This window comes from Monopterus albus, unplaced genomic scaffold (assembly GCF_001952655.1).
Source record: "Monopterus albus unplaced genomic scaffold, M_albus_1.0 scaffold225.1, whole genome shotgun sequence".
Taxonomy (NCBI): Eukaryota; Metazoa; Chordata; class Actinopteri; order Synbranchiformes; family Synbranchidae; genus Monopterus; species Monopterus albus.
Window position 1 is genome coordinate 274,389 of NW_018128105.1, and position 20,809 is coordinate 295,197.

Consider the following 20,809-nt stretch of genomic DNA (forward strand, 5'->3'; position numbering starts at 1 on the left):
GTTTATTTACATAAAACATTTTCAAAATACAGTAATGTGTTATGAAGAATAGCTGTAAGAAAAACAAAGAGTAGGCCTTTGAGAGTGTCACTGACATGAGGACAGCTGTATCAGACCAGGTCTCACCGACTCAAATGCAAGACGCTCGCTGAGATATGACCAGTTTAATGCTTTACTTTCTCTTGTTTCAGCTCCTGCAGGAATCGGAATCAGAGCGCTGAAAGAGAGCCGGTCAACTGAAGAGAAGTGACAGGTAAAACACAGCTGGTAGCAAAAATGATTTGTATTTTACGCAGCATGTGGGTTGTTAATTACATAAAGTAAAATCTGTCTAAACCTGTTATTATGTAATGCATTGTAAAAAAAAGATTGATGCCCTCTGTTCCTTTTAAGGCAGTGAAATGTCATCCCCTATGTTTGCATGCACATTCTGACCAAATTATTCCAAATAACCTCATTAAAGTAACATATAGTGAAGCCGTTTTAGGTATTTATATAACCCTGTATCCACCTTAACAAGATTGTTTCACAATTAACTTTATTCTCAGAACAACATGTGGTGGCCCACAGGAAATGTCTTAGTAGTGTCACCAGATATTTCACTTTTAGTCATTTGGGGTTATTGCTTGTCATTCTGATGAGTTTGCTTCAGCTTTCCACATCTTTTCATGCCTTTTAAGTGTATGTATACATATAGTGAAGCCGTTTTAGGTATTTGTATAACCCTGTATCCACCTTAACAAGATTGTTTCACAATTAACTTTATTCTCAGAACAACATGTGGTGGCCCACAGGAAATGTCTTAGTAGTGTCACCAGATATTTCACTTTTAGTCATTTGGGGTTATTGCTTGTCATTCTGATGAGTTTGCTTCAGCTTTCCACATCTTTTCATGCCTTTTAAGTGTATGTATTAGCCAAGTAAAAGCTGTTTGCTTAAACATTTCCACTGTCTGGGTTTCGTTGTAATCTGATAATAAAAAAATTATGTGCATGCAAACATAACCACCTGTCTGAGTAGTTTTCATACAAATGTATTATGCAGCACATAAAAACTAACAAAATTATGTATGCAAAATATTAAAGTACCAATAAATCACCATTTCTAAAGACTATTGGTGTTAATTCTATAAATACTGCCTGAGAGTTGGAAACCACTTGTTTGATGGAGAAGTATCCATTGGATAGTTACCTATCTACAGCGCTGAGTCACAGTCAGCAGTAAACTAATTCATGTAAGAGTCATGTGCCATGGTGCTTTTCTTAAGTGCATAATGTGTTTGCATTCCCTTAGAGAGTCCACTCAGAGCCACATCAAATGGCCTCCTCCTGCTGAGAACAGCTCCACTATGTCCACAGACGGGTCACGTGTCTTTAAGATGCATCTGAGACTGGTGCCAGATGTTGCTCTCATTTCTGCAGGGAACAAGAGTCTGTCTATGAAGAGTCCACCATCTCAAGACTCGAACTCGCTGTCACTGCTGACAGAGATGTCCGGGGTGGAGGCTCCCGTTCCTCTGCGCTCAGTCTCCGTGCTACAGTCACTGGCCTCTGGGCTGCCCGGGTGGCGAGGGGAGGTAGGCAGCAAACGGGGGTGATGGCGGCGCTCCGGAAGGGAGCCATCAGGGGAGCTTTCAGAAGGCAAGAGGGAGGGATCCTGCTGCAGTCTGGGTGAAAGAAGAAAGATGAGAGAGAAGCTTTAGGTCACAAACAGGAGTTTTACACAATTGGCAGTACAACCAGGCTGCACTGGAGTCAGATCTTATCTTTTTGGTTGAGCCTTTATGGACAAAGCCAGCAAAAGATCCTTAGTGTGTACTCTGAGAGCTGAAAAAGTACAATTATTGCCTATTGCACTGGAGGACAAATTAATTTTAGGTCAACCACATTTTTCAGAGAACTCTATCTCTCTCTATTAGAGCTGCAAAAATTAGCTTGTGTGTTTTGAACAGCTGGTCAGATGTAAAATATCTGAATGTCACTTTAGACTGGTGGGAATTATAACATACATTTTACTGTTTTATGTCATTATATGAACCAAAATATTATTCTATGAATCAAAGGATTACTACAGTATAATGAAAATACAAGGCATTTGCCGCACTAGTTTGTACAATACAGATGTAATCTATAGCTAAAGTAAAAAGCACATTTCAGTTTTCATCCTTTTTTCTCCTTTTTGGTCATAGTCAGTAAATTCAGTTGTAACTTTTTCATACCGGTTCTTTGCGGATGCGGCACGGTCTCTTTGGCGACGGTTCTTGAACCAGTTTCCGACTTGTGTGGGTGTGAGTCCTGTAGCCTGGGCCAGGTGCCGTTTCCTGGATGGGTTGGGGTAGGGGTCCTGGAGGTACCACTCTCTCAGTAAACTGCGTGTTCTTTCCTGGAAAAGACAGGGAATATATGGTATATTTGGGGTCCCATGTTTACTGTAGGTGTCTCATATATGCTACATCTACTTTTTTTTTTTTGGTTGGTAAAAAAAAGCATGGCACTTTGAAAAGACACCATAAGTGGGCCAAAACAATGCGGTTAGCGTTTCACATCATCCCATTAAGCCACAATCATCTTATCACTCTGAGGATGCTCTCCATAATCATATTAGACTGGATTTATAAAAAGATGATCACAATATTATAAGTTTACCCAATGATGTCTATCCTCTAGACTGGATCATATTAAGGGGCTTTAAAAGCTATCCCTTCTGAGGGTTGGAATTAAAGAAAGAAGGTTGGAATTAAAGATGATCTAAACCTATGACCAGTACTTCAATCTGCCACAAGAAGGAGATCACACACAGGAACACACCAGTCTGCTCTCCAGCTATATTTTGAAATCTGTAAGCAATTTGTTTTCACTCATTCCTCTCTTGGTAAATTCAGGTGGTGGTGTTAATTTAAGTGACAAATCACCATCAGTTTTCTTCCCAACTCTCATGACACTGAAATATGAAGGTTTCTGTATTTTTATGTAGGCTGCACAGTGATGTTAAAGATACTCTGCACATCAGGACATTAGTTTGGGACAGGAAGAAGAGAATCCTGGTCAGAAAATAGTGTCTAGGTTTGCATGAGATCTCTGATCTTGCAACGGACACTGGTACTAAAGCAGTTTGACTAGGCAGAAGGATAACAGGCTCTGACCATTATCATATTAAGAGCTCAAAGACAAGATTGCTTGATACATCAGCGTCAGGTTAAGAAGCACCAGTGTTTCATATTATATAAATGCATGTTATATTATGATGCACCGCGGGGACCAACGCCTCATATTCAATGTTTTGCCCAAAGACGAGGGAACACGCCACAGACAGCTCTGTGGGTCACGTTATAACACTATATAGATCACTTTTGTTACCTTCCCTCGTCTCCGCCTATAACACTTTCAGGTTATTTACCTTAAAGCAGTGCGTCTTCTGCTCGCCATCCCAGATGGTGCGGGGTAGAGGGAACTTCTTGCGGATCCTGTACTTCTCCACCGGGCCCAGCGGCCGCCCTCGGAGCCGCTCTGCCTCTCGGTAATGCGCGTCCAGCCACAGGTCTTGGAGCTTGGCGTGCGACTCGCGCGTAAACCGATGGCTCTGGAGGATCTGGTAGAGAGCCTCAAAGTTTCCCCCGTGGAAAGCGACCAGTGCCCTCGCTCGCATCACGGACTCGTGTCGGTTCAGAGCTTCCCCTGCGGAGCCAGGGACAGCGGCAGGCAAGGACCAGAGGAACCGGCCGAGGCGCTCGATGTCCCCGGTCTCCTCCAAGTTCTCGCACACTCGAGCGACCTGATCCGGTGTGAACATCGGCAGTGGGAACATCTCGCTATGTTGCGACTCAGTAGCTCACAGAAGTTATGAAAAGTTCACGGCGCGCATTAAAATGATGCATCCAACCGTGCGTAAAACTCCGCACTCTTGCTGCCCTTTGACACTTTTCTTGATACCTGAAGCATTTACCTGCCTCTCTTATGTAACTGAGTCTTGTCTGGTATTTGAGCAATGTTAAACAGAAGCCGGTGCAGACGGCGACGGCGTATCCGGATTTCCACAAGTAGACACAAAGAAAGAGGACAAGGAGTCAACCTGTATTTATAGCTAGATACAATTAGCATCTCTGTAGATGTTTTGAGAAGGATTATACACCCAGGCCATTAGCTTCTTAGTGGGGGGTAGTGTGTACAGAGGTGATCAGCTTGTTTGGCTTAGCCTGAGGATACACTGACTGCTAGGATGTCTGCAGTGAGCAAACAAGCGAGGGTAGGTTATTAAATTGCTCGGATCTGGTGGAGAGGGAATCACCCCAGGAGGAGATGATGAGAGTAAGCAGAGCGAAAGGTTGATCTGATCTGTAATTAAAACAGACACGGTTGCACCTATAGGCAATCATCTGCTTGCCAGACCAAGACGCATGCTAATGAAAACGCGCCTATACACATAGATGCGCAGCAGAGCAACGCCAGGACACGTCAGGACACGGACCGTTCAATCCTTCTGATCTCGGTAGCTCATTAATCAGTCTTAGGAAATTTTTCTTATTAATCAGGTTAAGGACCCTGCAAGCATCTGTCAGCTAGAATGCAAACATGCTTACAAGTTATATGCATATAAGAACCCAGAGAAAAGTGCAACTTTTCAAGCATCAGTTAGCCAAAGAACGAATAAAGAAGGTTAAGTTCAAAACATTTTGATTTACAATATCATTTAAAGCCTACAGGCAGACATAGATTAGTGAATATGAGGCTTTACATAAAGGTTGCAGTCAGGTAAAGGATAATCTGGTAGTGAAGGGCTTAAGTTCCCCCTAGATACCAGCCTACCAGACACTAAGGGATAGAGAGTGTTTGCTCTGGATATTTCCAAATTGTTTTTTATTACTCACGCAATAAAATTTTAATCCACTTATATAAAAAAATTCTCAACCTCCTATAGTTCTCACAGAGGTTGTGCAACATTTCTGTTTAGGGAAAGGGCTGCATGTAATCTTTTATCTTAAAAAGTAGCTTTTTTAGCTTGTGATATATATTTTTACGATCGTGTCAGTAAAATGTAAATAACAATATGAAGTGTTTTCTTCAAGTTGCTCCATTTTTCTGACAGTTAAAAACTTTGAGTGATTCACTTAACAGAGAAAACGCATGGGAGAGGATTGGAGTTCTTACTTTTTCAGATTTGGAGGAAAAAAATCACAGTTCTGACTTTAAACTCAACACCGCACCCCTTACTCTCAATGAAAAGTCCCCACACTGGGGCGAAGTGCCGCGCGTCAACGTGCGTCAACGCTTCAGGAAGGAGCCATGTGACGCGCGCCACACGATGAGCCGCGTCGCGACGCTGCCTGCGCGCGGTGCCCTTCGGAACTCTGACTTTTTTCTCAAAATTCTGACTCTGAGAAAAAAGTCCGAACTCAGATGAATTTTTACAGCCCCCCTGTAAAAATCAGATAACTGTATCTTGAAGAATTGAGAACAAGCAAATATTTACTGAATAACTAACTTTACAGTTAATCATGTATCAAAATTGACATAAGTTAATTATCTTGTCAGTCAATAGGTTCACTAATCCTTTTAGCACAAGACACAGAGGAACCTTTCCTACTCTGTTCCTGAGATGCTGCTCAGTGGAGGTCATATAGAATTACTTAATGAATCATTTGATACATGTTAAAGTTTAAATCTAGATTAAAATGCTAGGTGTGATTGGTGGTCTAATGTGAAAGGGAGGTGTGTATGAATGTGTGTCTGTCTGTATTAGTCTGTCACTTGGCACAGAAGGGGAGAAATGAGCTCAGTGAAGCTGGTAGTCACAGTTAATCTAACCCTTCTAAGATTCAGACACTTTGCTCCATGGTCACACACACACACACACACACACACACACACACATACACACACACATACAGACAGAGATTCACCTTCATTAGAAGAAATGTGCCAGCCCAATCTGTTTAACACTTTGTGAGCAGATTGAACTGAAATCTGCTTAAGTGCTCCCAAGCCGTTAAAAAAGGATAAATGATAAGATGGTGATGGGATGAACAGATGATGTATGTGTTTGTAGAAGGTTGGAGGGTCCAGGGAGTTGACTATATACAGTATCTTTGTAATTGTAATTGAAATATTAAGAAATTGCCACCCTAAATGCAATTTAAATTGATAATTTACAGGCAGGACATGCTGTTCTTCACCACTGGATGTGTATATTCTGATGGACTCTCCACATACCTCCTCTTGCCTATGACCTAGTGGCATAGGTTTGGCCTGTGACTGGGATCAGCAGGGACAGAAAATGGATGGACATTTTATTCTGTGACCCAAAGTCATGACATGTTTTAATCAAATCAAACCTCCAGATTTATTTTAATGTGATCTTAGTTTAAAAAGTGCTGTCTATACTGTTTAACCAGTCAGGTCCTGTGGGAACACATGCTGTGTTTAGTAGAACCTGCAGTTCTATAGGCTTTGTGTTTTAATTTAAGAACAGAATGAACTTGTTAGCAACTACAAATTAATGTACACACACACACACTGCCTGCCTCAGTGGCTGGATCCATATACAGTATAATGAAACCCCACCTGACATAGTTAAATAGCAGCTTAAACATTTGCCTCCTGCTCTAAAATTACCTGTTGATCTTTCCAACAGGCAGAGGGGGGCATGCATCTGTGTGTGTGTGTGTAGAATGAGGGTATTACCATGCTGTATCCACACCAACACAATTAACAAGCAACTGGGAGGAGAAGTATTTAGTATTATCTGCTTATCACCGTCACCCTTATACTATGGAAAATGGGTTAAAAACACACAATGACACACACACGCTAATTCCCCCCAGGCAAATGTGTAAGGGCTAATTACAAGCTCATTTGCAACTCAACAGCAGTATCCTCTCAGACAGGCCTACCCAGCGCCCACGCCCCCACCCCCACACAAGGGACACTCTCTAACGACAAAAATGACTTCCCCATCTATCGCCGTGGGGTGAGAGGAGCAGAGAAGGAGAACGAGCTTTGGATCCAATTGACACAGGAGATAGAAATACATTTTCAGCAAATACTGACAGGCAGTTTCATTTAAACATTTAAACCAAGTAGATGTTTAAATGACACCTGCAGCTGAGTTTTGATACATGTATTTACAATCTGTATAAAGAAGACATTTAAATAACATACAGATACAGATAGGTACCAAAATAAAAGTGATCTCTTCCAGGATATTTAAGATATTTGATTTCCCCCCTACAAGTATCAGAAACCCAAAAGGAAAATCTTAAAAGTAGGTGATCTTGTGGCACATGACTAAATTCATTTTTCTTATGCAGTGCTATGTCACTGCACGTGGTTAGCATGTCCAGGGGAAATCCCTCCTGTGTGAATTTATAGATGAGTCAGAACAACAAGCTGCTTTACACTTTAAGGTGTGAAGGGAAAGCTGTCTGGAGATTATTAGTGGGATGAGATGTTCTGTCCAGGTATCGTTCTCTGGTGGATGGAGCTGTTGTAGCTTCCAGTATAACGAGCCACCCCCAGACAGGATCATGTTTTGTGTTGAAGCTTACTACAAGCTCATGGTTTGCTGGCAGACTCGAATTTAAGCCTTTAAAAAATAGCCCCAGCAAATCAAATTTGCTTTCTTGTTTGCTGACTGTGGTCACACCTTTAAATACCAATATTTAACTGCGCGAGCAACAGCATCAGTAGCTGATGTAACAGGCTGAGCTCACAAAGCCATTTTCAGACTTGGTGTTCAGATCACCAAAAACACAGGAAAGTCTTTTTTCTGACAGAATCGGATGAAAGAAAGTCAAACGTCTCATCCCTGTTTTGTTGTGAATTGTTTTGGCAGTTAGGCCGATGTGACTTTAAAAAATGTCCTTTTCTCAAATTCTACTTTCTCCCTTTGTGAATGTAAATTTGATATAAAACAAAGATGCGTGTGAATTTTGAAATAATTTAAAGTAAACATCAGGCTGATGGACGCTGCACATTGCATAAGATAACGAGTACAGATGAGGTGTCACCACCTGACTTAGTGTCTCTAGTATATGGCAAATAAACCAAACACTCTCTCAGGCTGATTTGAGTAACTTAACTAAAACTAATATTTATTCTGTTTCAGTTCAGTATTGTATAATTTTCTTATAAGACATTGTTTGCGTTTTCACACACACACAAAACCATCCTCTCCCTCTGCTGCCTTCCTCCATCACATGTCACAGGTGCTACTGGAGTTGTTCAGGAATCCTGAGGGATTTAAGGTGGGACTTATTCTTACCTAATACGATAATGCTCATTAATTCCTGCTTTGGTGACTTACCTCCTCCTGATCCACTCTGGTCTGCCCGGCCCAGCTCGTCCTGTACTACTGATGCTGTCAGGGCCTCAACAGAAAGACCTCGTAGACGTCAGGAAGGAAGAAGCAATGAAAGAATAATTTGTCTTTTTTTTGTAGGGCTGTAAAATAGAGATACATCTCTGCATGTCTGTCTGGGCGTATAACTGTCTGTATAACTCTACTCCCTATAGCTAATGCAACCTAGTTATTACATGATACTTTATTATATGTTGTATAAAAAAAAGAGTGAGGCCTACAACCAATGTCACAGGCAGGATTTGTTGTTGTGCCTACAAAGGCGTTGGACACACTCTGACATCAGGGCTGTAAAAATAGTGAAAACACAAACAGCCCTCCTCATTATTGGCTTATATTGATTTTATTTAAAGTCAGTTTGTGAGATCCTTTGAGACTAGGGCTGACAGCTGAACTAAAGTTTGGTCTGTCATATAAATCCCACTTAATCTCCTGAATTATAACCGTTTTACTGAGCAGGTGTCCAGCCAAGTTTGTTGATACCAAAGCAGTAAAATCTGTGAATTTAAAACCTTAGTGCTAGTTTTTGTCAGTACCAAGAGTAAGGAAAATCCATATTTGATTTGCTTTCTATCACATCAGTACTAACGCTCGATAACACCTCTGATATCCTTCATGTATAATCTTTGTTTGTGTTGTGCAAACCTTCGGGTAATTGTATCATAGCTCCGATCATCTGTTACCGATTGATTGTGATCGATTGAAGCAGAATTAACTCACTGTGTCTGGATGTATGCGTCTGTTGCCTCTCTTCCTGGTGGCTTCACGTGACAGCAGGGGTGGGAGGCTAAGAGGCGTTAGCTTGGTGAGAAGGATTACCTCTATCTGTTAGTCTTCCTTTTCTTTTCCCCAGGCAGTGACATGTCTCATTACTTCTGTCCTCCAGCCCACATAGTCTGGCTTTAGCTGGACACATTTAAAATGCAGGCAGCCCAGGTGTCCAAGAACACCAGGTTTAGAGACAGACTGATATGCATGTCATTTGCCTGAGAGGACTTTTCTGTAAGCAGACAAGTACACTTCTCCCAAAGCTGGCACTGATGACAGCTAAGCCTTCACTTGTTTAAGTGAAACGGCTGGCTGCGTCTCAGAGAGACACATGCTTAGCCTGTGGTTACAATCTGTTGTGGTTGTCTCGAGAAATGTCTGTGCCCCTAGCTGAAAAAACCTACCTGTAATTAACATGTGACATCACACACGAAGAGACGCAACGAGGTTATAAAGGGAGAAAGCAAGGTGGAGTGTGTTTCTGGAGGAGGGCGTTGTAGAACAATGATACACAACAATTAAAAGAGTACTATAATGTTGAAGCTCAAATGATTAGTTGACTTAGTGGACTAAATCATATTGTCTGAACTTTTTGGCATTTATTAAATGCACCTTGACGGCCACTCAAGCCCTCCTACTTATATTTTTATGACAGAAATGTGTAATTTGTTACAGAACTTTTGAAACTTTACACACGTATTGGTAATCGTAATCTGATTTATGTCAGTTTTCTGTAATAATATACTGTATTCTGAACCCCCCCATCCCCAAGAGTTACTTTAGTAAACACATCATTTATACAGGAAATGTGAACATCTCTACACTGACTATTTGCCGTATGTAAAAAGCCAGTGAGGGACTGCTACTGTGTGATGTTTGCTTTTAGGAGAAACAAACCTGTTTGTCCAAAATCCCAAATTCAGATGTATCTGTGTAAACACAAACATATACACCGAACTGAAAATGGCTCCTGCAGTCTCTTCAGCCATTTCTCTAAACCATTTGGCCTAATCATTTGTAAATCCTTCCAGTCAAGTGGCTCATTAGAAGGAGTCGCTGGAGTTAAGCCGAGAGGCATAAATGTCTTCTGCAGTGCTTTTCTGTTCAGACTGCTGTTGAACATGTTGCAGGGACAAACTACCAATTCATTTGCACACACATTTCTTTTAGCAAATTCCTTTCACCAAAATGGGTCACTGACCCATTCGATGACCCATATCTGGGAAGACTCTATGCCTGCAGTCCATGTTTGTTGACCCCTTGCCCCCCCACCCCAAGAAGAGCTAACCTAGATGGTGGGAGGCCTCCCTCCTGCTAGCTTACACAAGCCATAATTGCTTATGTCATAAAGCTCTCTGACCCAGATAAGCCTTCACTCCCTAGGCTGTCCAGATAAACCCCACTTTACCTCACCAAACCTGCCTCTCCTCCTCCCCCCCCCCCAACATTTCTGCATCTTCCATGGCTAGATGAAACTTTGTAGAGTAGTAATTTTTTAAGGAGCTGCATGTATGTATTTATACCTAAACCAGATGAAAAGTACTTATGTAGCTTGAGTGAGAGGAGAAAACCTTTGAATAGCAATAGGTAAAGCTTTTATACATGCATGAATAAATATCTGTAAAATATTGGTAAGTCTGAGTAACGACTTATCTTTAGGAATGTGTGATAAACTGACCTGAAAGCAAAAGTGTCAGATTTTTAGCAAAGACATACGACTTGATTAGGTGTGCCCAATGAAAGCCGATCCAAAAGCCAGAGCATGGAGTTGCGTGCTACTAGCTCTCGTGTGCCTGGCTTATTGTTGAGCCCGGTAATGCAGGCTTAGCCACAAAATGCCACGTCTCACAGAGTTGTCAAGCGCCGAACGTCATGTGCTCTGCTTTACCAACAGATGGTCGGCTCACCGAGCAACACTTAGGCGATGTTAACGCTACACAGATGTTTTTCGTGTGATCACCCTAAAAATGTTTTGTCATAGAGAGATAAAATGAAAAGCAGTTAAAAAGTTTGGAAATGCAGTTGCACATGCTGGTGGTGTAGATGGTTATTGTTACTGTACAGGTTACTCAGTCCATTACAAAGTGGAGCCTTACTGAAAACTCCTCAAGGTCCAGTTCAGTACAAATCTTAATTACTAAATAGGAGCTTTTAATTGGATGCTGACCCGACTCACCCTGTAATCACCCATCACATGCTATTAGTGCAAAGATACATTAAAACCTCCATCTTAAGCCATGTTACACCACAGGTTGATGGCAGCAGTGTCAAGTGCGCAGTGAACGATACCGCTACTGATACCTTGTAGTTGTTCTCACTGCGAATGACCAACAATATTACTACTACCATTATTACTAATGCCACACACAAATTCAGGTTAAATGAGACAAATCTACTTAGTTATGTTAGGAACAAGTTGATCATGTTTCCTTGGATTCCTGGCCCTCTGTTGACATTACAAATCCCTCTGGTGATGTTAATTGACTGGATTTTTGCATTTACAAGTGCTCAGAGAGCTTTCTTGTCCAAGATGTTATTCAGTAGTTGTAAAAACTGATGATCTTGAATAATGAATAGGTGACAAATATGGGTCAAAAAGGTCATCCAGTAGCTTTAATAGAAACTCCAACAATACAAATCAGGCATTATACCTTTTGAACAGACACTAAAAAATAAATAGTAAAAAAAAAAAGCAGTCTCAAATGAGGAAAGACACGTTAGAAATAAAGCACCACGCCACAAGATAATTTGTTCAAATTGGTCTCACTCCAAAAATACCAAATAAAATGGTTTTACAGCGGTTCTAAATAAACATTAACTACCAAACCATTTTTTGCACCAAACACACAGTTTTCCTGCTTGAGGTAATTAAAAAAGGATTCCGGTTAATAGAAAATGTTTTCACAATAAATACTGTATATGGTAAACACTACAAGTGAAGAAGAAAAAACTAATTCTCACAATTACATAACAATTGAACAATTAAAAGTAACCACACGTCTTTTGTATATACTGTTTATATGCATTTTCACTAAACAGACATGAGGAGAGTGTCAAGGTTTAATACTGTTTCTATGTACCAGTGGGTAATAATAAGCTATTTCTTCGCTAGTGATGCTTTTGATAAGCAGTCCTGTTGACAATATGGGCTGCTTTGTTTGTGGTTTACATTTTGATTATCCAAAATGTTCTTTCTACCCACTAAACATGCTACATTACCACCTGTAGCTCACTGGCTACACCATATACTCTACTTCAAGAGGTGGGAAAAAAAACAAAAACAACTCAACAGATTACCAGTGTCAGATCCTCAGTGTTATAACAGCACTTTTCCACAGTGTTGTACAATATCTCTATATAAAGTTGGCCTCATGATGTGTGAGCAATCATCTCAGACAGTCTGAGGCAAGAACAAGCACTCATGGGGTTCTGAAAACTTATGAAACGTGTTGACAGCTGTTGTGCAGAGTCAATTCGCATCCCTCTGAGCACCAAACAGTGCTGGTGTTGTGTAATCCCTGTGTTCGGCTGTAGTGTTTCTATCATTCACTCACTTCAGACTAAAATATTCACAGCAACCCAGCATGTGATGCTCAAGTTACTGTTGCCATCTGGTGGCTTGAGTACATCGCTGTTTGGCAAAAAAATTCACAAGGACTAACAGGTAGAGGAACTAAAGCTACGTTCAGACTACATGGTGAGTCTCTAAAAAGCCTCCAGTTAATCCAAAATGCTGCAGCCAGAGTACTGACAGGAACTAGCAAGAGAGATCATATCTCTCCCATATTAGCTTCTCTCCACTGGCTCCCTGTAAAATTCAGAATAGAATTTAAAATCCTTCTCCTAACATACAAAGCCCTTAATGACAAGGCTCCATCGTATCTTAAAGACCTCATAGAGCCTTATCATCCTAACAGAGCACTTCGCTCTCAGAGTGCAGGTTTACTTGTGGTCCCTAGAGTCCACAAAAGCAGAATGGGAGGCAGAGCCTTTAGCTATCAAGCTCCTCTCCTATGGAACCAACTCCCAGTCTCAGTTCGGGAGGCGGACACCCTCTCTACCTTTAAGATTAGACTTAAGACGTTCCTTTTTGATAAAGCCTATAGTTAGGGCTGGATCAGGTGACCCTGAGCCTTCCCTTAGTTATGCTGCTATAGGCCTAGGCTGCTGGGGGCCCCATGATGCTCTGAGTTTCTTTCCCCTTCTGATGAGCAGTCACCAGCCACATCAGCCTGACTAGTGTTTGATTGTTTAGTGTCTTGTTGCTTTTCTTCTTTTCTCTCTCCTCTATCCACTCACCCCAACCGGTCGAGGCAGAAGGCCGCCCACCAAGAGCCGGGGTCTGTCTGAGGTTTCTTCCGTTAAAGGGAGATTTTCCTCCCCACTGTCACCAAGTGCTTGCTCAAGGGGGATTTGTTGGGTTTTCCCTAATAATATTGATAACAGTAAGGTCTAGACCTCACTTTGTAAAGTGTCCTGAGTTTACTTTTGCTGTGATTTGGCGCTATACAAATAAAACTGAATTAATCTGACTGAAATCAGATTTTTACCCCGTTCAAGTGACTCAGATCTGATCTTTTCACAGATGTGAACAAAGCAAATCCTATTTTTTTTCTTTTTCAAATCAGATCTGGGCCACTTGCATATGTAGTCTTAGATGCAATTCATATCCCATCTCTGACCGTGCGACCTCTGTCAGAACGGTCAGATCAGAATTCATGTGGGTTTTCCACTGATTCACTCTGCGCCTGTTGTCATCAGTCTGCGTTAGGTTTCACAGACCAGTTAAAATAAACATGGAGGACAGCAACAGCAGCAATGGGGGTCAGTGGAGAGATGAAGACACTTCACATTCTGACCACGCCAAGATGGAGGAAACATGTTGTAACCCAACAGTCTGTGAGGAAATTGTGCGATTTGACCGTTGCACAAATGACGTTGTTCTGTGCATGCATGGCAGTTTAAGACCTCTGTTCACACTGGAGCTGGATACATGAATGTGAACCATGAACAGAAAAATACTGGATCTGACAAAAAGATCAGAATTGAACACCAAGGCCTGTCATGTGAACATAGTGTAAGTTCCACAAAAGGTTCCTGTTCCTCTGGGAAGGTTCCTTTGCTGGAAACAGGCCTTTTGTGTTTATTTTTGCCTACAGACAAGCTCAAAAATGTTTTAAAATAGAACATGTGCTTGTAACGTCAGTCAGTCAGTGTCATCTAGGTTTTAAATATGTGTTTGATTAAAAAACTGTAATGTTAAGAGTGACTGGCCAGTTTTCCACTGCATGATCGTTTCTTCTTTTCAGTCCCAACTAGCACAACGCTCTCTGAAATCCTCGGAGAGCATGCTCATTGTCAGAGAGACTTAAAATAAAGCCAGGAGCTGGATTATCTTAAGATGCTACTGTGCCATCATCACAGGAAATCACAGAAAAATTAGGATAAGAAAAATGTACGTCCATCATTTCAGCAGAATACTGATTTCGTTAGAGACTGATACAGGCAGGATACAGAATCCTCATCATCTTTCAGCATCGTCTGGGGGAGGATGGGTATTTGGACTTCAGGCCCTCTTTGAAGCTGCGGAACAGAGCCCGGTTGCGTTTGTTCTCCTCATCTTTCCTGGCATGGAACTCCCCCTGGATTTTGAAGCCCCGATGCACCACGAAGGCTGAGCTCAGCACAGAGAACCGGTATCCTGCCACATGGAGCTCGCAGGCCTGGAGGGAGACGGAAAGACAGGATGAGAAGGCTGATGTGGAAGTGGGGAGTGAGCAGAGGGACAGGAGAGGAGGAGAGAGGTAGAAGAGAATGATAGAAAGTGACAGAAGGACAGAGAGGATGTGAAGAGAAGAGATGAAATATGGTTAAAAAAAAACAGCATGAGGAAGATGAGTGGAAGACGTTTTCAAAAACAATATAAAATATACATCAGATGATAATTTTATGTTATTCAGGACAAGGTTGTGATGGTGCCCCAGGACCTATCTGCATTTCACACATTAGAAATGTATATTTTGGTTGAAACATCCCCTGTTATCATCTCATCTCTGCAAAAGAAGGTAGATATGACCAAAACAATCCTTTTCTAGTGCTGAGAGTATGCCAGTTACTCCTGTACACCTGCCAATCAAATATGCATTAGATAATGTTCACATCTGACAAACATATCTTAACTTCAGCAGCTAGAAAAAGTGGACTACAAGTTAGAAATTTCTTTACATAATCATAGTGTGCTGACCTGGCTGATGCGATTGAAGCCATACTGCTTGAAGTTCTCATCATAGAGGGGCACAGTGCGGGGCCCGATGTAGAAAGGCTCCCAGGGGTCCACCCAGGTGAGCATATAGGCGACCTCCAGGGTGCCTGTCTCTTTGACGTGGCTGTTAACCCACTGTGAGTAATTGGTGGGAGCCTGACAGCGAGGACACAGCTCTTCATAAAACGGCCGAACCTCACCCACCTGGTAGAGCTGGACCAGCTCGGCCTTTGTGGCAGGAATCTTCCTGGCGTGGCGGATCTCGAAAGCAGGCAACACAAACACTTCATCACTTGCTGCCTCGCGCTTCATGATCATGGACAGGAACTGCTGGTGCAGGTCAGCACTCGGCATCATGTCGATGTCAATGACCAGGATGTAAGAGGACTCTGTTCCTCCTCGAGCAACATTACGAAGAAGGTTGTTGGGGTAGGAGATGTTTCCACTGATGGCATAGTTCTTGTATTTATCACTGTGGGTCTCCAGCCTGGAGAACACAGAGGCACAGTCCTCAAGTCCTGCAAAATGCTCACGGTCCTGTTCAGGGAAACTAGCCATCTCTCCTGAGAGGCATACCAGATGGAAGTCCACTAGGGCTTGGATCTGAGGGCAGAAGAAGCTGAGTGCATAGACCAGAGCTGTGGCAAACTTGACATCTTGCCCATGTGCGAATATGGCCACAGAGAGTGGGTTCTGCCACCTCTCCAGAAGAGATTCCAGGTGATGCAGGTTGTTGATGGTAGTGTGTGTGGCTAACGCCAGGACATTGTGGCTAGGGTCGGATCCTGGTTTCTGGTTTGTGGTGAAATCACTTTTTATCAAGTTCTTGTACACCCGATACTGACCACTGTTGTCGAAGATCCCACCAGTGGACAGCGAGTACCTCAGACGCTCTTTCCGCGAGTTTTTCTCGGCATGCGCATTTTTCTTGGCTCCAGAGCCTCCAAAGAGCTCAGAGTATCTGTACTGTTGCTGTTTACCGTGAAACCTGGACAGGAAGGACAGGTATATGAGTTGTAGGAGCGCCACTATCAGCAGAGCACTCAGCACCACTTTGAAGGCGGAACATTTCTTGGAGAAATGCATCCCAGAGAAACAGCAAACTGCCGATTACTACACACAAAGCAGGTTCCTTGAGAGCTGTCTATTTCTGTCCTAGCTAACGTTACCTACACTGCTATTACACTGATAATACTACAGCCTATTAGGCTGTAAATGCAACGAATACATGACTGCATATTGTGCTGGTAAGTGGCAGCGCTGCCCCAGATTTTCAAAAGGCTATAGACAGTGAAAACAATGAAACTGGTCCAGTTGTCTGGTCTCCATCCAACACAGTACAGCTGTTGCCACTCTTCGATTCGGCTGTTGCGACAGCGGCGCATGTCGATGTGTAATAGGTTTAACTGTAATGACTAGAGTAAAAGCGCCGCTAAAGTTTATCCAGGAGCAATGTAGCTGGCTAGCTTTTAGCTGAACTGGTTCACGGCTGGATTGAGAATAGACGGTTATTTCCACCTTGTGAATTTACACGAGAACGAAGATTTTCATATCACAGCAACATATTTTATTTGTTTTTATTTTATTATACTTATTACATAATAAGTTAGTTCTTACCGAAGGCTGCCAACAGACGAGGTGGCCGAGTGGTTAAGGCGATGGACTGCTAATCCATTGTGCTCTGCACGCGTGGGTTCGAATCCCATCCTCGTCGAAAGCTTGTTTTGCTGATATTGTGCTTCCCTCCACATGTAGTTACGTAGGTATGGCACTAGGCAAAACCGGTAACCTACTCAATGACATTATCTTAGTTCCTAACTTGATAAATGCAATATTCTTGTCCTAAATACACTGTGTGTGCTCTAGATCAAAAAGAATATGACAAGTTTTATTGTGGCTTCAATAACAGGACTTTATTATTAAGATGCGGTAGTAGGAGTCATTTCTGGTCGCTCACTAATCTTGTACTTTTGTAACCCATGAGCACAAACTGACCTCACATGAGAATTAACAAAGGGGCCTTTCTGCACATGACCTAATAACAAATACAATTTTATTAGTTGTGAATAAAACGCTTTTCATTTTGATCTATAGTAACATGTTTACAGTATAATCTCGTTTGTGCTCATAACACATGCTGTCAGAATGCCCTCCAGGGCCTGTCCTGCTTCCACAAGGGTGACCTTTTACACAGCTTCAACCTGCTTTAGGGCCCTATGAAATCGGCTTTTATTTTTTCACATTTTTAAATTATTTTACAAAACACAAAAGCATGTTTACTGGAAATTATCTAGTGTTTATTTGATAACTGTGTGTACTCATTTGTCTGGTATTTTCTTGATGTCTCAAACAATTTTTCAGAGTAAGACAAAACAAATATTAAAATGCTTGAAAATAACTGTTGAAATTATGCCACAGCATTTCAGCAATTGAAAAAAAAGACAGATTCACTGAAAGCCAAATGTAAAAACAATTTTAAATTTTACACCCACTTGCCTTCACACTGAACACACAAAAGCAGAGCACATATGCTGTTTGAATTTGTCTGTTTCAGTTGACTTATGTTACCAAGTGCCTTATGTTTAGCAGAAACTTCAGTAACCTTCAAATCCAAAGTTATCCTATAAAGAGTTCTGTTTTTGAACCTAGATTCTGTGACTCCAACTATGTTTATTCCAAAAATCATAAAGCCCTACTGTCACCCTCACTCATTACAAACTATGACACTAAAACACCAGCACCGCTTTTGGACACGCCTCCTTCGCTGTTCCTGGAGGACGCCGCTGATTGGCCTTGTGTCTCGCCTTCACCCTCCCCGACCAACCGGATGTTGTAGCGTTCCCTGTACTCTGTGAGTTCCCGTCCTTTTGCCTGCATCTGTGTGTTGATGGACTCAATTATTTTGGAGATCTACGGAGACAAAAAGGGAAGAAGGTGAGATGTTCTACTAAAATTAAATTTGTCTTAAGTTGTTTTCTCCACCTGTATGTTTTGAACATTACAACATTGTCATGTTTGCGCTAACAGTTTTAATGATGGCACTTTATATAAGTTATGACTCCAGATACTGTTCTACAACATTTGTTTTTCTTTTATCATCCATTACCTGTTCTTTGTTGTTTTCCAAGGCTGGTAGAACTTCTTTAACCGTCCTCTCCACCAACACTCCTCCGACTAGACGAAAGCATTTCCTCGAAGGATCCACTTCCTTCAGGGTGTCAATTACTAAGCTGAATGGAAGACCCATGATGGTAAAAATTAAAAACTATTCTACCAACACACTGTAAAGATCCACTCAACTGGTCAGTTTTCTGCTTTGAAAACTGTACTTCAATAATAAACAGAAGTATTCTCAGGCTGTATATGTGTAGTGAAACTGGCATATTATTATTGTCTAAAAATAGGCTACAAGCACACAGTCTATAAACCTTTAAGCACAGCGGTTCGGTCAGTAGCAGACAGTTAATCAATTATTTAAAAGAAGAGACAATAGACAGTAAAGCAGAGGTGGGAACCTGTGCTCGTTAATCTCCATCTCCAACTCTGCAGCTTTAGAAGCCATACTGCGCTGCTCCTGACGCATCCTTTGAAATGTTGCCACCACCTGTCAGACAAGAACAAATTTCGCAACTATCTTAATTTTAATGTTGATTAATTAAATCAAAAGAGTGATAAATGCCCATCAAAATATCCTATGTCCAACCAACAGTACAAAACTTAAAAATAATCCATTTACTACAATGCAAAACCAGGAAAAGCTGCAAATTCTCATATTTGATAAGCTGGATCCACAAATGTTTTGGCTTTTTTAGCTTGAATAATAATTTAAATATTATCAAAACAGCTGTTGATTAAAATATGACAACTGTTACTTTTGATACTTTCAATGTAACTGAAAAAATATGGTTGAGAGAAGATCAATCAGTACTAATTCTGATAACAAATTACTCCTTTTTATTATTTAAGTACTAAATAATCTCCAGTTACAGCCTCTTATTCTTATGATCAGCTGTTTTCTGTGATTTATGTCACTATGATGTAAGGTTTGGACTTCTTTCTGTTGCATATACAAAACATGCTGTCTGAATTGGTCAATTTGAGTAATATGAAATTGAGATGGACGTTTTTAATTATTTTCTGACGCTTTATAAACTAGAGTCCTTGATAAATCAATAAAATAATCGTCAGACTAATAATGAACTGAAGATTAAAATATGCAGCTAATTGCAGCCCTGCTGCCAGTGCATTTTCGTGATAACAGTTTTGTGCTTTCACAAACGTAGCCCTTTGAATGCAGGAGTTTTGTAACAGAGTAACTGAATACTTAATAACTTGCCTGACTTTAGTAAAACGGGTCTGGGTGGTCTTCAGGGTTAAAAATATCTTCCCTCTACTGTCTGGGGAAGATTCGTTCACTGAACCACACCATCACATTAGAGGCGTGTTCTCTAATGTACCTGGACCGTATTAAATAGTTCGTCAAAAACATAAACCAGGGGAAAATTCTGTATAAATGCAAAGACTGTTTTCGGATTCACTCTGGTTGTCTCTGCTGTGCCGTTTTGTGGTGAGAAAGCAGAACGATAGCGACTGAGGAGCTAAAGTTAGCTTTGGCTAGCTGTGGGTCAGATCCGCGGCTTTAGTTTCACCCGACAGGGCTAAACGCCACCGACAACGACTGTTGCCACTAAATCGGACTGCGGTGGAGGTGAGAGTACCTGTTCGGCTGAAGGACCGGACTGTTTTCCTCCGGCACTGTTGCTAGACTTGCTACCCGTGTTGCTACTGTTGGCTGCCATCTTGGAAGGGTGTTGCTGAGGAGGACCCCAGGCAGGATGTGGAAAGCAGCCTCATGTGATGCCTGTGTGGAAACGGTGTCCAGCGTGGAGAAACAATCTTCTGTTTATTCTCCGTTCAAATTATAAAAACTGTCGACATTAAGTAGTTTTTACCTTATATTTTATTTACTCTACATTTTAGGTAAAAGCACGTGCAGCAGGTGAACAAATAATTAGCAAATAAAAAAAATGCTCTGACAATAATTTCATTTTTTTTTCAGAAAGGAAGCAAATCCTCAAAGAAAAAAAATGAATGCTTCCCAAATTGCTAATGCCATATAAAGCAGGAAAGCTTAGACATACCTTGGGCTGTTTCTAGATAACCAAAACTGGCAAATAACTAAGGGCAGTGGTGAGTGGTTGAACGTACCTTGTACATTTACTCAAGTAGTCTCTTGTACTTAGGTACAGATGATTATCTGTACCTTCTGTTTTACTTTACTTATTTTAGAATTGTACATTAAACCCCTATCAGCAATTTCATCCCCTGTTGCTGCTTGTTTTTGCAATAAGCACCTTAATAATCACACAAACATAAACACTCCCCGGGAGGTAGAGCCAGTGTGCCGGTTTCTAGCCACAGACAAAT

At 41.5% G+C, this 20,809-nt stretch overlaps 3 protein-coding genes and 1 non-coding gene across 5 annotated transcripts; 1 reads left to right on the plus strand and 3 right to left on the minus strand.

The window, feature by feature from the left end:
• Positions 1-1,455: 1,455 nt before the first annotated feature.
• On the minus strand, positions 1,456-3,844 carry six7 (SIX homeobox 7). The gene is made up of 3 exons (XM_020619736.1): positions 3,397-3,844; positions 2,219-2,382; positions 1,456-1,666 (listed from the first exon to the last, which is right to left on the minus strand). Exons 1-3 carry the CDS (start codon positions 3,802-3,804, stop codon positions 1,456-1,458), a joined length of 783 nt encoding a protein of 260 aa, XP_020475392.1. The 5' UTR covers positions 3,805-3,844.
• Positions 3,845-13,586: 9,742 nt separating this feature from the next.
• On the minus strand, positions 13,587-16,741 carry b4gat1 (beta-1,4-glucuronyltransferase 1). The gene is made up of 2 exons (XM_020619722.1): positions 15,365-16,741; positions 13,587-14,843 (listed from the first exon to the last, which is right to left on the minus strand). Exons 1-2 carry the CDS (start codon positions 16,466-16,468, stop codon positions 14,652-14,654), a joined length of 1,296 nt encoding a protein of 431 aa, XP_020475378.1. The 5' UTR covers positions 16,469-16,741; the 3' UTR covers positions 13,587-14,651.
• Positions 16,742-17,014: 273 nt separating this feature from the next.
• On the plus strand, positions 17,015-17,096 carry trnas-gcu (transfer RNA serine (anticodon GCU)). Its single transcript has one exon. It is a non-coding gene; the product is annotated as a tRNA-Ser (tRNA).
• A 178-nt stretch (positions 17,097-17,274) lies between these two features.
• Positions 17,275-20,784, minus strand: pfdn2 (prefoldin subunit 2). Of its 2 annotated transcripts, none has more exons than XM_020619743.1 (5): positions 20,591-20,784; positions 20,101-20,243; positions 18,898-18,986; positions 18,489-18,612; positions 17,275-18,292 (listed from the first exon to the last, which is right to left on the minus strand). In XM_020619743.1, the coding sequence occupies exons 2-5, from the start codon at positions 20,179-20,181 to the stop codon at positions 18,101-18,103; spliced, it is 486 nt and encodes a 161-aa protein (XP_020475399.1). In that variant the 5' UTR covers positions 20,182-20,243; positions 20,591-20,784; the 3' UTR covers positions 17,275-18,100. The 2 variants fall into 2 exon arrangements, with proteins under 2 accessions (XP_020475399.1, XP_020475397.1); XM_020619741.1 differs by having other exon boundaries at positions 20,524-20,784.
• Positions 20,785-20,809: the final 25 nt, after the last annotated feature.

Bases quoted from the DNA above. Each gene is read 5' to 3' on its own strand.
- six7 (XM_020619736.1), bottom strand. From the start codon at position 3,804: ATGTTCCCACTGCCGATGTTCACACCGGATCAGGTCGCTCGAGTGTGC. The intron at 2,383-3,396 runs GTAAATAACCTG...TGTCTTTTCCAG, and splicing joins AGAAGACGCACTGCTTTAAG to GAAAGAACACGCAGTTTACT. The intron at 1,667-2,218 runs GTATGAAAAAGT...TCTTTCACCCAG, and splicing joins GCCGCATCCGCAAAGAACCG to ACTGCAGCAGGATCCCTCCC.
- b4gat1 (XM_020619722.1), bottom strand. From the start codon at position 16,468: ATGCATTTCTCCAAGAAATGTTCCGCCTTCAAAGTGGTGCTGAGTGCT. The intron at 14,844-15,364 runs GTCAGCACACTA...GTCTCCCTCCAG, and splicing joins GCTTCAATCGCATCAGCCAG to GCCTGCGAGCTCCATGTGGC.
- pfdn2 (XM_020619743.1), bottom strand. From the start codon at position 20,181: ATGGCAGCCAACAGTAGCAACACGGGTAGCAAGTCTAGCAACAGTGCC. The intron at 18,987-20,100 runs GTACTCTCACCT...CTTGTCTGACAG, and splicing joins CCGGTCCTTCAGCCGAACAG to GTGGTGGCAACATTTCAAAG. The intron at 18,613-18,897 runs GTTCCCACCTCT...TCTTCCATTCAG, and splicing joins ATGGAGATTAACGAGCACAG to CTTAGTAATTGACACCCTGA.